The sequence below is a fragment of the Mobula hypostoma genome, chromosome 14 (genome assembly GCF_963921235.1).
Source record: "Mobula hypostoma chromosome 14, sMobHyp1.1, whole genome shotgun sequence".
Lineage (NCBI taxonomy): Eukaryota > Metazoa > Chordata > Chondrichthyes > Myliobatiformes > Myliobatidae > Mobula > Mobula hypostoma.
Genome location: NC_086110.1, coordinates 77,303,278 through 77,320,557, shown reverse-complemented (window position 1 = coordinate 77,320,557; position 17,280 = coordinate 77,303,278). Strand labels below are relative to the sequence as shown.

The window sequence follows — 17,280 nt, the reverse complement described above, 5'->3', positions numbered from 1 at the left end:
TGGCCCAGAGCCATCAAACGCTCATCCATCAAAGCCATGAGCAGTATGCCCTTGAAGAGCAACAACTCAGGAGTGAAACCTGCCTTTGCAAACGACCCATTTCACTGTTTGTTTTAATGTACACATGAATCTGAATGAGCGTTTAGTGAGACTCATCACCAGCTGTTGAAGCACTATAAACACTCACTGGAACAGAGGCAGTCTGACCCGTACTGTCAAACAGAGCAACGATGTCATTAATAGTTAGATAATCAGCCCCAATCTGTTACTCGTGGAAAGGAGCTCGTCTCCTGCAAGGTGACTGACTCTCTGCAGAGCCTTTAATTAACAAATAATTCATCAACAATCGAATCACATCTGTGTTAACAACAAACGACATTAAGAAATCATACCAGCAAATGTGAAAAACATGTAGACCAAGAAAACCAAAGATGCATCTGGTCTCCCTTGGACCATCCCATCCATCCACCCAGGCCATGCTCCCCTTTCACAGCTGCCATCAGGAAGGAGGTACAGGAGCCTCAGGACCCACACCGCCATGTTCAGGAGCAGTTACTACCCCTTGACCATCAAGCCTTTTAGCCAGAGGGGATAACTTCACTCACCACAACACTGAACTCTTCCCAGAACCTACACTCACTTTCAAGGATTCCTCACCTCATGCTCTCACTACGTATTGCTTGGTTATTTCTTTTTTTTTGCATTTACACAGGTTGTTGTCTGTTGCACGTTAGTTGTTCGTCTGACCTATTGTGTGTGTTCTTTCACCGGTTCTATTGTGTTTCTTGTATTTACTGTGAGCGCCCACAAGAAAATGAACCTCGGGTTTAACGTGGTGACATCGATGTACTTTGATAATGAACTGTGTAGAGAACACAAAGCCAACTCCAGCAGTACAAGTGCAACGTGCCTCAGTACTCAGTGCCCGGGAAGAGAAAATCTTCATCATCTAGCAATGAAGTTATTCTAAAAAATGTATTATTTATTTAGCGATACACTGGGAGTCGCAACGAGCCGCACCACCAGCAACCCACTGATTTAACCCTAGCCTAATCACAGGTCAATTTACAATGACAACTAACCTACTAACCAGCACGCCTTTGAAGTGTGGGAAGAAACCAGAGCACCCAGAGAGAATCCATGCATTCTACGGGGAGGGCATTCAAAATCCTTAGAGGATGCTGGGATTCCAATGCCCCAAGCCATAACAGCATCGCGCTAACCGGTAGATAGCAGGGTCCCACAGACAATGGTAAGTGTACTCGGTCTGTTGGTGTTCAGGCAAGGGAGAGTATTGATCAGGACATTGAAATGAATTGAATTGACTTTATTACTTATATCCATGAGGAGTAAAAATCTTTACGTTACATCTCTGTCTCTGCCTAAATGTGCAATTTATAATAAATATTATGTACAACAGGATAGTCAATATAACAGAGAAATACAGTTGTGTCAGCATGAGTTAATCAGTCTGATGGCCTGGTGGAAGAAGCTGTACCGAGGCCTGTTGGTCCTGGCTCTTATGCTGTGGTACCATTTCCCGGATAGTAGCAGCTGGAACAGTTTATGGTTGGGGTGATTCGGGTCCCCAATGATTGTTCGAACCCTTTTTACACACCTGTCTTTGTAAATAGCCGCATCAGCGTTGGACTTCAGGACGAAAGGTCCCGAGTTCGAATCCAGCCGGCTCCCCTGCACGCTTTCCATCCGTGCTGGGTTACCAGCCGGTGATCTTATCACCCAGCAGAAGGCAATAGCAAACCACTGCTGTAACTTGCCTCACACGCAGTTCCCCACTACGTCAGGGAGGCGTGGAGAGAAATCGTCCACTAACTGGAGAAACTCCGGATGCGACGTACCTTTCCTTTCCTTTGTAAATGTCCTGAATCATGAGAAGTTCACAACTACAGATGCACTGGGCTGAAGAGTCCTGCAATTGAGGGAAGTACAGTTCCCATACCAGGCAGTGATGCAGCCAGTCAGGATGCTCTCAATTGTGCCCCTGTAGAAAGGGGCACTGAGACAACTGCAGTAGGATGGTCACACGCCAGTCAACACAGAGCACACTGACAGGTAGCACGGATTGCAGGTCAAACCCTAAACACAGTAGCAGAGCGGTTATTGGGATTACAGTGCCAGTCACCTCTACAACAGGCGATGCCTCAGACTTCAAAGTCCATATATGTCACCCTGAGATTCATTTTGTTGTGGGCATATTCAATAAATCTCACAACCATAATAGAATCAATGAAAGACCGCACCAACAAGGTGGACAACCAGAGTGCAAAAGGCACCAAACTCTGCAAATACGGAAGGAAAAATAAATAAATAAGCAATAAATAAAGAACACGAGATGATGAGTCCTGGAAAGCGAGCCCCTGGGTTTTGGGAAAAGTTCAGTGTTGGCAGTGAGTGAAGTTATCCCCTCTGGTGCAGGAGTCTGATTGCTGAGGAGTTCCTACACCTGGTGGTGCAAGTCCCAAAGCCCCTGTACCTCCTTCCTAGCTAGTCGGCAGCATTCATCGTTAAGGATCCCCATCACCCAGGACATGCCCCCTTCTCATCACTACCATCGAGGAGGTGGTACAGGAGCCTGAAGACACTCACTCAATGATTCAGAAACAACTTCTTTCCCACCACCATCAGATTTCTGAATGGACAATCGACCCATGAACTCTACCTCACTATCTTCTTTCCTCAGTTTGTTTAAGTTATAACTTCGAACATTTTTCTCCAAAAGACAACAGAGCCTTTTGGAGAAGAGGAGCTTGGTGGGTAATACCGTTCCGGCTGACCGGAAGAGCACCGAGAGCGGTAAGCATAGAGGAGTTGGGTGCTTACTGATCTGGTTAACAACGGATGGTGCAATCCAGGGTATATTACGATCAAGGAACGTGTTTGCAGACTGGATATTGAACTTTTTACTGTTGGACTTCGGCCACATTCCACCGTGATACAACACTTGGCGGCACAGGAGGTCGTTCCTGCCTGTGGCCATCGAACGTGCAGCTGCTCCCGTGGAGGGTCAGACACCCTGAGCCAATAGACTGGTCCTGGACTTATTTTCCATCTGACATAGTTTGCAATCTGTTGTTTGATTGTTGGGGTTTTTTGTATTGCTATATTTACGCTCTATTCTTGGTTGGTGTGGCTGTAACGAAACCAAATTTCCCTTAGGATTAATAAAGTATATCTATCTATCTATAATGTCCTGCACTATTCTTCCACTGCAAAACAACAAATTTCATGACATATCAGTGACAATAAACCTGATTCTGATTCGGGTTCAATTCCTGCAACAATCTGCAGGGATCTCCCAGTCACCGTGTACGTTTCCTCCGGGTGCCCCATTTTCCTCCCACATTCCAAAGATGTACAGTTCAGCAGATTAATTGGCCACAGGGGTGTAACGGTACAGGCTTGAGGGACTGCAGGAGTTGTTACTACCCTGTGTCTTTAAATAAAGAGCTGGGAGTTCAACACAGGCTTGTTACTGCCCTCTGTCTCTGAATAAAGAGATGGGAATCTGGTGTGGGTTAGTTACTGTCCTCTGTCTCTGAATAAAGAGATGGGAATCTGGTGTGGGTTTGTTACCGTCATGTATCTCTGAATAAAGAGATGGGAATCTGGTGTGGGTTTGTTACTGCCCTCTGTCTCTGAATAAAGAGATGGGAATCTGGTGTGGGTTTGTTACCGTCATGTATCTCTGAATAAAGAGATGGGAATCTGGTGTGGGTTTGTTACCGTCATGTATCTCTGAATAAAGAGATGGGAATCCGGTGTGGGTTTGTTACTGTCCTCTATCTCTGAATAAAGAGATGGGAATCCGGTGTGGGTTTGTTACCGTCATGTGTCTCTGAATAAAGAGATGGGAATCTGGTGTGGGTTTGTTACTGTCCTCTATCTCTGAATAAAGAGATGGGAATCCGGTGTGGGTTTGTTACTGCCCTCTGTCTCTGAATAAAGAGATGGGAATCCGGTGTGGGTTTGTTACTGTCCTCTATCTCTGAATAAAGAGATGGGAATCCGGTGTGGGTTTGTTACTGTCCTCTATCTCTGAATAAAGAGATGGGAATCCGGTGTGGGTTTGTTACTGTCCTCTATCTCTGAATAAAGAGATGGGAATCCGGTGTGGGTTTGTTACCGTCATGTATCTCTGAATAAAGAGATGGGAATCTGGTGTGGGTTAGTTACTGTCCTCTGTCTCTGAATAAAGAGATGGGAATCCGGTGTGGGTTTATTACCGTCATGTATCTCTGAATAAAGAGATGGGAATCCGGTGTGGGTTTGTTACTGTCCTCTATCTCTGAATAAAGAGATGGGAATCCGGTGTGGGTTTGTTACCGTCATGTGTCTCTGAATAAAGAGATGGGAATCTGGTGTGGGTTTGTTACTGTCCTCTATCTCTGAATAAAGAGATGGGAATCCGGTGTGGGTTTGTTACCGTCATGTATCTCTGAATAAAGAGATGGGAATCCGGTGTGGGTTTGTTACCGTCATGTATCTCTGAATAAAGAGATGGGAATCCGGTGTGGGTTTGTTACCGTCATGTATCTCTGAATAAAGAGATGGGAATCCGGTGTGGGTTTGTTACCGTCATGTATCTCTGAATAAAGAGATGGGAATCCGGTGTGGGTTTGTTACCGTCATGTATCTCTGAATAAAGAGATGGGAATCTGGTGTGGGTTTGTTACTGTCCTCTATCTCTGAATAAAGAGATGGGAATCTGGTGTGGGTTTGTTACTGTCCTCTATCTCTGAATAAAGAGATGGGAATCCGGTGTGGGTTTGTTACTGTCCTCTATCTCTGAATAAAGAGATGGGAATCTGGTGTGGGTTTGTTACCGTCATGTATCTCTGAATAAAGAGATGGGAATCCGGTGTGGGTTAGTTACCGTCATGTATCTCTGAATAAAGAGATGGGAATCTGGTGTGGGCTTGTTGGGTAACAGGGCTTGTTAGATCCCTGTATCCAGTCCGTATTCTTTCATCCGCACACACACCAGCTTCATCACCTGGTCTGTGTATGGGAAAGAAAGGGGCCTGTTTTTCTGTTGTTGTTTTGTTGCTGTAGTGTTGTTGTGCTGAACACTGTGGACAGGCCTGTTGGTGCTGGAATGTGTGGTGATACTCGTGGGCTGCCCCCAGGACATCCTTGGGTCATGATGGCTGTTAACGCAAATAATGCAGTTCACTGTACATTTTGATGCACGTGTGATAAATAATTCTGAATCTAAGAAACAAAACCCATGTCTGACAAAATCTGCACTGCAGCTCATTCTCACTGCCACTTTGCATTTCAAGATCTGTGAATCAGCTAATCATTACTGACAGCAATTTCAGAACTTGCAATAAGCAGTTTAAGAAATTAGCAGATTAGAGAGAGACATGAGTTACGGGTTCCTAACTGGCAGTAGACTAGGTGGGTGTGACGGCAGTGTAGGGGTCAGTACAATGCTATCAAGCTCGGCGAGGGGAGTTCCTGGAGTTAGTAGCTGTGTCAGCTGTAAGGAATTTGTACGTTCTCCCAGTGTCCGTATGGGTTTCCTCCCACAGTCCTAAGACATACCAGCTCATGGGTTAATTGGTCATTATAAATTGCCCCGTGATTAGTTTAGGGTTAAATAAATAGGTTGCTGGGCAGTGTGGCTCATTCGGCTGAAAGGGATGGTTCCGTGCTTTATCTGCAATAAATAAATAAAATAGAAAACTAGGTGACATTAGCATAAAGATCTTTCCTCGGAGTTCTAGCTGTGCTCCCAAGCCAGTCACATGAAGATGATTTAATAAGCTGAAAACAGAAGTGAGAGGCTCTGACCTTTCCAGTTCGTATTCTTTCATCCCCACACGCACCGCCTTCATCACCTGGGAGACGGAGGGAGAAAATAAAGCAAGTGTAAATCAGTGTTCCCGGAGGATTTCACAGCAGTTCTGTATCAAAGATAAAGTCTTTAACAGAGTCAGGATTACCAGAGTCTCTCTTTGTGCTTACTTCAGTGGTTGTGAGTGGTTTCCGAACGGCTCCTGTCAATCACCACAAACACCAGTGGCCAGAGATATCAATAAACTTCCTCTCAGTTCAAGCATGAGGGATCCAGCCCATTAAATAACTCACTCTCTTTCAAGCTCTCAGAAACCCCAAGGTGATCTGCCGTCAATAAATTACTTTGCAAAGACTCACTAGTGCAAATGCTAACTCTGCATGGAGGAAGATCAGAGACCAAGGTGAAAGACAGGAAAATCTTCAGCATGGAGAACACAGCTCTTTTACCAGCCATACAATAAATGGTCTGAGCACCTCGCCCAGGTAGGTAGAAGCTGTTCCTTGCTCTGTTTACTCGCCCTCCAAGACAAAGATCACAATCCACATTCAACAATCTCAAAGACATAGCTGAGATACAAGATGGTAAGAGGCAACTGATCATAAACAAAAGAGAGTCTGCAGATGCTGCAAATCTAGAGTAACACATAAATTGCTGGAGAAAACCAGCAGGTCGGCCAGTATCTCTGGAGGGGAGGGGAGAGCCCCCTTCATCAGAACAAGAGGCACATACCGATTTTACAGCCAGAGACTTTTTCCCCCAGGATGAAAATGGCTAATAAGAGTGTGCATATCTTTAAAGTGACTGGAAGTCTAGGGGTAGTGTCAGAGGCAGCTGTTTTTATACGCAGAGAGTGGTGTGACCCTGCCAGGGGTGGCTGTAGGGGCAGATACATTAAGGGCATTTAAGAGACTCTTAGATAGGCACATGGATGATAGAAAAATGGGCGCTAAGAGGGATGGAGGGGTTAGGTTGATCTTAGAGTAGGTTAAGAGGTCGACACAACGCAATGGGGCGAAAGGTCTGGCTGTACTGTTCTATGTTTTGGACATCTGTAACCTATTCCCTGAAGGCTGTCCATGGGAAATGGGAAATGGGGCGGGGGGGGGGAACGTCCTGGAATCACAGGGCACTACAGCATCCAGGCCATGCTGACCACGGTGTCCACACAGCTCAGAATCAGGCTCATCTTCACCGACAAAATTTGTTGTTTTGTGAAATTTGACATGTTGCGGCAGTAGGACAGTACAAAGGAGGAATATTGGTGTAGTGTTCATGGACCATTCAGGAATGGGAACAAGCTGCTCCTAAAATGTCGAGTGTGCGTCTTCAGGCTCCTGTACCACTCACTGTCTGCTGAGAGAGTATGTCCCAGATGGTGGGGATCATTAGTGATAGTCGAGGCACCATCAGCTGCTTCTTATATTCAGACCACGCATCCCCCAGGCCTCTCTCCTTGACGTGTTTCTTAAATGAGACTACTGCACCTACATCAAACACTTCCTTCAGCAGCTCGTTCCTAATTCTCCGTGTGAAAAAAGTTGTCCCACAGGTCCATTTCAAATCTTTCCCCTCTCACCCTAAACCTGTGCCCCCTGGCTTTGGACTCCCGTACCCTAGGGAAAAGATTTATCTATGCCTCCCATTTTAAGTGTTTCTATAACATCACAGCCACCCACAACCATTTTCCTGCCTTCCAAGGAATAAAAACCTGGTTTAGAATAAAGACTTAGGTTTGTTTTAACAAGTCACAATAACCAGGAATGTGCAGTTTGAATGACCGTGCGGCACACAGCACATTTAATACATCTCATCGGCTCCAAGTGTTGGACGCAGCAGACAGCAACATACACTGCCTGATTCTACAGATGGTGAACTACTCTCCCCCACACGATGCTGTTCCTCTGGGTCCACATATTGTCAGACAGCACAGCTGGTGTGTCGGCTCTGCACTTGACAGCCATGATGAATGATTTCTGCAGAGAACTCCGCCACTCACTGTCAACAGGCAGTCGGTGACAGCTCCCACTACCCCATCCAGAGGGAGAAAGCTGCTAACTCTATGAAGGTGAACTGCAATTTTCCTCCTGAATCTATGGCCCGAATAAATTACAAAATGTCCAACAAGTTTCATAACCCAACTTATCTCAAGAATGTAAACATGAGATTCACAGATGCTGGAAATCCAGAGCAACACACACTGAGTGCTGGAGAAACTCTGCAGGTCAGCCAGCATCTATGGAAGGGAATAACCAGTCGCTGTTTCCGGCTGAGACCCTTCTTCAGAACTGTACAGCCTAAACAATTGTCCACTGCGAACCCAGCCAAGTGCATGACAGAAAATGGAGAGAAGGATAGTATTGACTAAAAGGCCAGCCCAACACCGTGTGTACCCTAATATGGTTATCTCTAGGACGGGCAGTCTCAGTCAGCACACCACGGGAACCAGCCTCCTCTCATGGACTGCAGTAAAGCAGTCGGCATAATCAAAGACCCCACTCATTCCTGGCGTTCATCTCCCCTCTTCCAGTGTGCAGAAAATATGAAGCCTGAAAGCATGTCCCAGCAGGCTGGAGGACAGTTTCTATCCCACTCTATCAGACTCTGAACGTACGACAAGACCCCAGACACAGGAGCAGAATGAGGCCATCGGGCCCAGCAGGTCTTTACATCCATTCAATCATGGCAGATTTTTTATCCCCAATCTCCCCGCAACCCAGCAGTTCCCAACCTTTTGTTTTCAATGCCATGGACCTCTACAATTAACCGAGGGGTCTGTAGACCCCAGCGTGGGGACCTTGCCCTACCTTTTCTGCCATTTCTAATCAACAACCTATCAACTTCAGTGTCTCTACGGTAAACGCACACGGGCTCTGACTGGGTGAGACTCACACTAGAGGTTATGGGTTAAGGGTGAAAGCTGAAGAGTTTAGGGGGAATTCAGTCAGCGGGTGGTGCGAGTGTGGAACGAGTTGCCAGTGGAAATGGTGGATGGCATTAGATTTCAACATGAGACAAATTTGGATAGGTACATGGGTAGGAGGGTATGGAGAGCTATGATCCCAGTGCAGGTCAATGGGTGTAGGGAGAATAATGGTTAGACATGGACCAGATGGGCCGAATGGCCTGCTTCTGTGCTGTACTGTTCTGTGACTATGACTCTGCTTTAAATATACCCAATGACTTGGCCTCCACAGCCATCTGTGGCGATGAATTCCACAGAACCACCATCCTCTGCCAAAAGAAATTCCTCCTCATCTCTGTTCTAATGGGACCTCCTATTCTGAGTCTGCCCTCTGGTCCTAGACCCCACCAGTATGAGAAACATCCTCTCCACATCCACTTTATCTAGGCCTTTCAATATTCAATAGATTTCAGTGAGATCCCCCACTCATTCTTCTAAACTCCAAGTGCAGGCACTGCACAGAATGAAGGAAGATTTCATAGAATTAGAGACTTGATGGAAGATACAAAATTATGAGGGGTAAATACAGGTCATTGGTTTAGGATGAAAGGTGAAATATTTAATGGAAACGAGAGGAAATTTTCTTTTACTCAGAAGGTGGTGCGGGTGTGGAACAAGCTGCCAGCAGAAGTGATTGATACGGACTCGATTTCAACATTTAAGAGAAGTTTATATAGGTACACGGATGAGATAGGTTTGGAGGGCTACGATCGAGGTGCAGGCCCACGGGACTTTGAAGATCATGTCAGTATGGACAAGGTGGTCACTAGAAGCGTTTCTGTGCTGTATTGCTCTATGACTCGAACGTTGACAGATACATTGGGGGATTTTTGGACACTCACCTCTTTGTGGGCCTCGCTGGAGATGCGGTTGGTGTAACGCAGGAGCTCCAGTTCCATGTCCGTCTTTATCACACGGCTTCAGGGGTGTGGGGATGGGGGGAGAGGAGGAGAGAAAGAAGACACAGTCACCATGTGATATCACAGCTCCGCCAGCACACACGACCACTTGGAGCAGGCCCTCTTCTCACTACTCCTATCAGGCAGGTAACACAGGAGCAGCCTTAGGTCCCACACCACCAGGTTATTACTCTACAACCGGACTCCTGAACCAGTGTGGGCAACGTCTCTCACATGAACTGACTCCAGAACCTATAGACTCTGTTTCAAGCACTCTACACTCACGAACTCAATATTTGCACAGTTTGTCATCTTTTACACATTGTTAGTCTTTACTTCTTTAAATGTTTTTTTATGTTATTATGTATTTATTATGTTTTTCATAAATTCTATTGTAATTTTTTTAAATGCCTGCAGGAAAATGAATCAGTACCACCCCAAATGTTTACACCGAGGGAGGGTGGTAAATCAACAGGATGGGAATGCACGGCCACCCCAAGTACAAGAGTCAACCAGAGGAGCCTGGCAATGGGAGTGTAAAGATTCACAGCTATTTCACACAGACACCCACAGTGTAGATAAGGGAACCACAGCTCTTGACGCTAACACTCAAATTCCTCACACACCCATTCCCACAATCAAGCCTGTCAGCTTTTCAACACTCTTTCTGTCTCTGTCCAGACAACACTTGCAGGCTGGGCTGGGATTCAGCCTCTAGATGTTGACTGGCAATGCTAGACACTATGAGAAGATTGAAGTGCAGGTGTTACCGAAGGGTAGTCAGCAGGCTCCACACCCCAGTGAATAGGGGCACGTTTGTCCTAGCATGTGAGGTCAGCTCTGTTACATGCCCACGCATTTCGTTTACTGTGAGTGTCACTTTAAGAGACGCCTGGATGAGGCGGAACTATGATATCAGTATAACAAGCTGCGACGGACCGCTGAGATTTTCAGTAGTAAGAAGAGAGAGAGAGCGAGAGAGTGAGTGAGAGTGAGTGAGAAGGAGGACTTTGAATTGCAAACTGCCAGTAGGAGTTTGTTGTAAAATGAGTAAAGTATGATACTTTCTCATGCCCAAAAGATTGGGTTGTTTAATGGATTGGATGTGTGACTGTCACTTCATGATCCATATGTGGATTTTGTTGGAGTATCCCGTGGCACCACTTTCATTAACCCTTACCTGGATTCGGGTGTGTTATGTGGTAACCACCTGGAAGAAGGGATATTCTGTGACTGTTACCCTATGATGTTTTACATGGATTTCGGAACGACTCGACAGATAAGATCTTCGACGACTGTTATTTCGTTTACCCAGCGTGGAACCTGTGGGATTCCTGTGTAATCGCCTTCTCTCTACATTTTAACGTGGATTTCCAAATCTCTCCCCTCACTTATTTCGTGGATTACTGGACGCTTTTCTACTTTGCCATCTTAAGACTTTAAGAACTGTTCCTAATCTTGATTGTTTGGGACACGGACACGTGCATAACACTGTTAACTTCTGTTTATTCCGTTTAATTCTCTATTTTATGAGTAGATACTAATAAAGATAGTGGTTTTAACATTAAAATCTGACTCAATGTATAATCTATTGCTGCTGGTACGTAACAGCTCCAGCGGACTGGGCAGATGGGATCTGCAGTGAGATCCCACGATCAGGAAGGTAGCTCGGCAATGCTTCGGGGAGGGCAATGGGTATGACGAGGCACTGAAGTAGTCATGGTCATAGGACCATGAAACACAGGAGCAGAATTAGGCCATTCAGCCCATCGAGTCTGCTCCACCATTCCGTCATGGCTGATCCCGGATCCCACTCAACCCCATACACCTGCCTTCTTGCCGTGTCCTTTGATGCCCTGACCAATTAGGAGACAATCAACTTCCACCTTAAATACATGCACAGAGTTGGCTTCCACCACAGTCTGTGGCATAGCATTCCACAGATTCAGTACCTTCTGAATAAAAGTTCCACCTTATCTCCATTCTAAAAGATCGCCCCTTAGTCTTGAGGCTGTGCCCTCTAGTTCCGGATACTCCTACCAGAGGAAACACCCTCTCCACATTCACCCTGTCTCGACCTTTCAATATTCAGTAGGTTTCAATGAGATCCCCACACATTCTTCTAAATTCCAGTGAGTACAGGCCCAAAGCTGCCAAACGCTCCTCATATATTAACCCCTTCATTCCAGAAATCATCCTCTGAACCTCCTCCGGACTCTCTCCAATGACAACACCTCCTTTCTGAGATACGGGGCCCAAAACTGTTGACAATACTCCAAGTGTGGCCTGACTAGTCTCTCATAAAGCCTCAGCATTATCTCCCTACTTTTATAATCTATTGCCTTTGAAATAAATGCCAACATAGCATTTACCTTCTTTACCAAAAACTAAGCTGTAAATTAACTTTCTGGGAGTTTTGCATGAGGACTCCGAAGTCCCTCTGATGTTTAAACCTCCTCCCAAATTAGGTAATAGTCTGCACTATTGTTCCTTTTACCAAAATCCATTATCATACATTTCCCAACACCGTATTCCATCCGCCATTTTTTTGCCCATTCTTCCAATTTGTCTAAGTCCTGCTACAATCGCATTGCTTCCTCAGCACTACCTATCTTCGTATCATCCGCAAACTTTGCCACAAAGACATCAATTCAGCTATCTAAATATTGACAAACAATGTGAAAAACAGCAGTCCCAATACTGCCCCCTGAGAAACACCACTAGTCACTGTCAGCCAACCAGAAAAGGCCCCATTTATCCCCAGTCGCTGTCTCCTGCCTGTCATCCATTCCACTATCCACGCCAGTATCTTTCCTGTAACGCCACAGGATTAAGCAGCCTCATGTGTGGCACCTTATCAAATGCCTTCTGATAATCCAAGTAAATGCCATCCATTGCCTCTCTTTTGTCCACCCTGCCTTGTTACTTCCTTGAAGAACTGACAGACTTGTTAGGTAAGGTTTCCCTTTACACAAACCATGCTGACTTTGACTTATTTTATCATTAGTCTCCAAGTACCCTGAAACCTCATCCTTAATAATAGACTCCCAACCACTGAGGTTAGGTTAACTGGCCTATAATTTCCTTTCTTTTGCCTTCCTCCCTTCTTAAAGAGTGGGGTAACATTTGCAATCTTCCAGCCTCTGGGACAATGCATTCATTATCTCTTCACCAACCTCTCTCAGGACTCTGGAATGTAGTCCATCTGGTTCAGGTGACTTATCCACCTTAAGAGGTTTGAGTTTGCCGAGCACTTTTTCTTTGTAATAGCAATGGCACTCCCTCCTGCTCCCTGACACTCACAAACCTCTGGCACACTGCTAGTGCCTTCCACATTGAAGACACACATGCAAAGTACCCATTAAGTTCATCTGCCATTTCTTTGTCCCCCATTACTACCTCACCAGCATCATTTTCCAGTGGTCCAATATCAACTCTCACCTTCCTGTTACTCTTTATATAACTGAGAAAACTTCTGGTATCCTGCTCTATATTATTGGTTAGTCTGCATCATATTTTATCTTTTCCCTTCTTAGAGCTTTTTTAGTTGCCTCCTCTGCACCTTCTCATGAAACTTAAGTGCCAGGAACTCCAACAAGCAGCCATTGACTCCTGGGAAATGGGGAGAAATGTCCAACAAGGCACACTGACTCCTGGGTGACTGAGGAAAAGTGTCCAACCAGGAGCCACTGACTCCTGGGAACTAGGGAGAAATGTCCAACCAGGAGCCACTGACTCCTGGGAACTAGGGAGAAGTGTCCAACAAGGGAACTGTTTCCTGGGAACTGGGGAGAACCATAGAACACTACAGCACAGAAAGCAGGCCATCTGGCCCTTCTAGTCTGTGCCGAAACTTTATTCCGCTAGTCCCATTGACCTGCATCCAGTCCATAACCCTCCAGACCTCTCCCATCCATGTACCTATCCAATTTATTCTTAAAACATAAGAGTGAGCCCACATTTACCACGTCAGATGATAGCTTGTACCACACTCCCACCACTCTTTGAAGAAGTTCTCCCAATGTTCCCCCTAAACCTTTCCCCTTTCACCCTAAAGCCACGTTCTCTCGTATTTACCTCTCCTAATCCAAGTGGAAAGAGCCTATTCACATTTACTCTGTCTATACCCCTCATAATTTTGTAAACCTCTATCCTTTTTAGCGCTGGAAATAGTTACATTCCGACATGTCTCATTAGCGGGGCAGAAGCATGGTGGCATTGTGCATTCCAGGGACCAGCTGATTGAACTTCTGCCGGCCGGTTTAGCGAGCAGAGCGGCGGACACCCCTGCTGAAATCTGGAGGAAAACACACAGAGGATGCAGAGGGGGATCAAAAAGGCGAGGAAAGAGGACCGGGTCGAGACAACAGAGACTTATGGAGAAGAGGAGTTCGGTGGGTAATAAAATGGACGAGTTCACGGCGCTAGCCAGGCGTCAGAGAATGTTTCAGGAGTGCAGTGTTATGTGTTTTACTGAAATGGGGCTGCACAAGGACATACCCAATCAAAACTTTTCCATGGACGGCTTCCAGACCGTTCCAGCTGACCGGAAGTGCACTGAGAGCAGTAAGCATAAAGGAGTTGGGTGCTTACTGTTCTGGTTAACAACGGATGGTGCAATCCGGGTCATATTACGATGGAGGAACGTGTTTGTAGACCAGATATTGAACTTTTTGCTGATGGACCCCGGCCATATTCCACCGAGATACAACCCTGGGCGGCACGGGAGGTTGTTCCTGCCTGTGGCCATCGAACTTTGCAGCTCCTCCGATAGAGGGTCAGACACCCTGAGCCAATAGGCTGGTCCTGGATTTATTTTCCATCTAGCATTTGATTGCTCGTGGTTTTTGTATTGCCATAATTATGCTCTATTCTTGGTTGGTGCGGCTGTAATGAAACCCAATTTCCCTCGGGATCAGTAAAATGTATCTATCAAATCTCCCCTCATTCTTCTACACTCCAAAGAATAAAGTCCTAACCTGTTCAATCTTTCCCTCTAACTCAACTTCTGAAGACCTGGCAACAGCCTAGTAAATCTTCTCTGCACTCTTTCAATCTTACTGATATCCTTCCTATAGTTAGATGACCAGAACTGTACACAATACTCCAAATTTTGCCTCACCAATGTCTTATACAACCTCCCCACAACATCCCAACTCCTATACTCAATAAACAACACACATCAAAGTTGCTGGTGAACACAGCAGGCCAGGCAGCATCGCTAGGAAGAGGTGCAGTCAACGTTTCAGGTCGAGACCCTTCGTCAGGACTAACTGAAGGAAGAGTGAGTAAGAGATTTGAAAGTTGGAGGGGGAGGAGGAGATTCAAAATGATAGGAGAAGACAGGAGGGGGAGGGATGGAGCCAAGAGCTGGACAGGTGATTGGCAAAAGGGGATACGAGAGGATCATGGGACAGGAGGTCCGGGAAGAAAGACAAGGTTGGGGAGAAACCCAGAGGATGGGCAAGGGGTATATTCAGAGGGACAGAGGGAGAAAAAGGAGAGTGAGAGAAAGAATGTGTGTATAAAAATAAGTAACAGATGGGGTACGAGGGGGAGGTGGGGCATTAGCGGAAGTTAGAGAAGTCGATGTTCATGCCATCAGGTTGGAGGCTACCCAGACGGAATATAAGGTGTTGTTCCTCCAACCTGAGTGTGGCTTCATCTTTACAGTAGAGGAGGCCGTGGATAGACATGTCAGAATGGGAATGGGATGTGGAATTAAAATGTGTGGCAACTGGGAGATCCTGCTTTCAGTGGCAGACAGAGCGTAGGTGTTCAGCAAAGCGGTCTCCCAGTCTGCGTCAAGTTTCGCCAATATATAAAAGGCCACATCGGGAGCACCGGATGCAGTATATCACCCCAGCCAACTCACAGGTGAAGTGTTGCCTCACCTGGAAGGACTGTTTGGGGCCCTGAATGGTGGTAAGGGAGGAAGTGTAAGGGCATGTATAGCACTTGTTCCGCTTACACAGATAAGTGCCAGGAGGGAGATCAGTGGGGAGGAATGGGGGGGATGAATGGACAAGGGAGTCGCGTAGGGAGCGATCCCTGTGGAAAGCAGAGGTGGGGGGGAGGGAAAGATGTGCTTAGTGGTGGGATCCCGTTGGAGGTGGCGGAAGTTACGGAGAATAATATGTTCGACCTGGAGGCTGGTGGGGTGGTAGGTGAGGACCAGGGGAACCCTATTCCTCGTGGGGTGGCGGGAGGATGGAGTGAGAGCAGATGTACGTGAAATGGGGGAGATGCGTTTAAGAGCAGAGTTGATAGTGGAGGAAGGGAAGCCCCTTTCTTTAAAAAAGGAGGACATCTCCCTCTTCCTAGAATGAAAAGCCTCATCCTGAGAGCAGATGCGGAGGAATTGCAAGAAGGGGATGGCGTTTTTGCAAGAGACAGGGTGAGAAGAGGAATAGTTCAGATAGCTGTGAGAGTCAGTAGGCTTATAGTAGACATCAGTGGATAAGCTGTCTCCAGATACAGAGACAGAAAGATCTAAAAAGGGGAGGGAGGTGTCGGGAATGGACCAGGTAAACTTGAGGGCAGGGTGAAAGTTGGAGGCAAAGTTAATAAAGTCAATGAGCTCTGCATGCGTGCAGGAAGCAGCGCCAATGCAGTCGTCGATGTAGCGAAGGAAAAGTGGGGGACAGATACCAGAATAGGCACGGAACATAGATTGTTCCACAAAGCCAACAAAAAAGCAGGCATAGCTAGGACCCATACGGGTGCCCATAGCTACACCTTTAGTTTGGAGGAAGTGGGAGGAGCCAAAGGAGAAATTATTAAGAGTAAGGACTAATTCCGCTAGATGGAGCAGAGTGGTGGTAGAGGGGAACTGATTAGGTCTGGAATCCAAAAAGAAGCGTAGAGCTTTGAGACCTTCCTGATGGGGGATGGAAGTATATAGGGACTGGACATCCATGGTGAAAATAAAGCGATGGGGGACAGGGAACTTAAAATCATCAAAAAGTTTAAGAGCGTGAGAAGTGTCACGAACATAGGTCGGAAGGGATTGAACAAGGGGGGATAAAACCGTGTCGAGGTATGCAGAAACGAGTTCGGTGGGGCAGGAGCAAGCAGAAACAATAGGTCGGCCAGGACAGGTAGGTTTGTGGATCTTGGGTAGGAGGTAGAAATGGGAAGTGCGAGGTGTGGGAACTATAAGGTTGGTAGCAGTGGATGGGAGATCCCCTGAGCGGATAAAGTCAGTGATGGTATGGGAGACAATGGCCTGGTGCTCCTTAGTGGGGTCACGATTGAGGGGTAAATAAGAGGAGGTATCCGCGAGTTGTCGCTGTGCCTCGGCAAGGTAGAGGTCAGTACGCCAGACTACAACAGCACCTCACTTATCGGCAGGTTTAATAATAAGGTTAGGATTAGTGCGGAGGGAGTGGAGAGCAGAGCGTTCCGAAGGAGTGAGGTTGGAATGGGGACAAGGTGCGGTGAAGTCGAGACGGTTGATGTCCCGTCGGCAGTTAGCGATAAAGAGATCCAGAGCAGGCAGAAGACCAGAGCGGGGTGTCCATGAAGAAGAGGAGGGTTGAAGACGGGAGAAGGGGTCATCGGTGGGGGTGGAAGAGCCCCTGCCGAAGAAGTAT

General features: G+C 46.5%; 1 protein-coding gene across 3 annotated transcripts in view; it reads right to left on the bottom strand.

Moving 5' to 3' along the window:
- The window catches only part of pepd (peptidase D), a 200,619-nt gene that overhangs the window by 105,223 nt on the left and 78,116 nt on the right, over positions 1-17,280 (bottom strand). For all 3 annotated transcript variants that reach the window (XM_063067267.1, XM_063067266.1, XM_063067268.1), the window contains exons 8-9: positions 9,629-9,704; positions 5,818-5,864 (exon numbers count right to left, since the gene is read on the bottom strand). In XM_063067267.1, the coding sequence (XP_062923337.1) occupies positions 5,818-5,864; positions 9,629-9,704 (123 nt within the window). The remainder of the gene's footprint in view (positions 1-5,817; positions 5,865-9,628; positions 9,705-17,280) is intronic.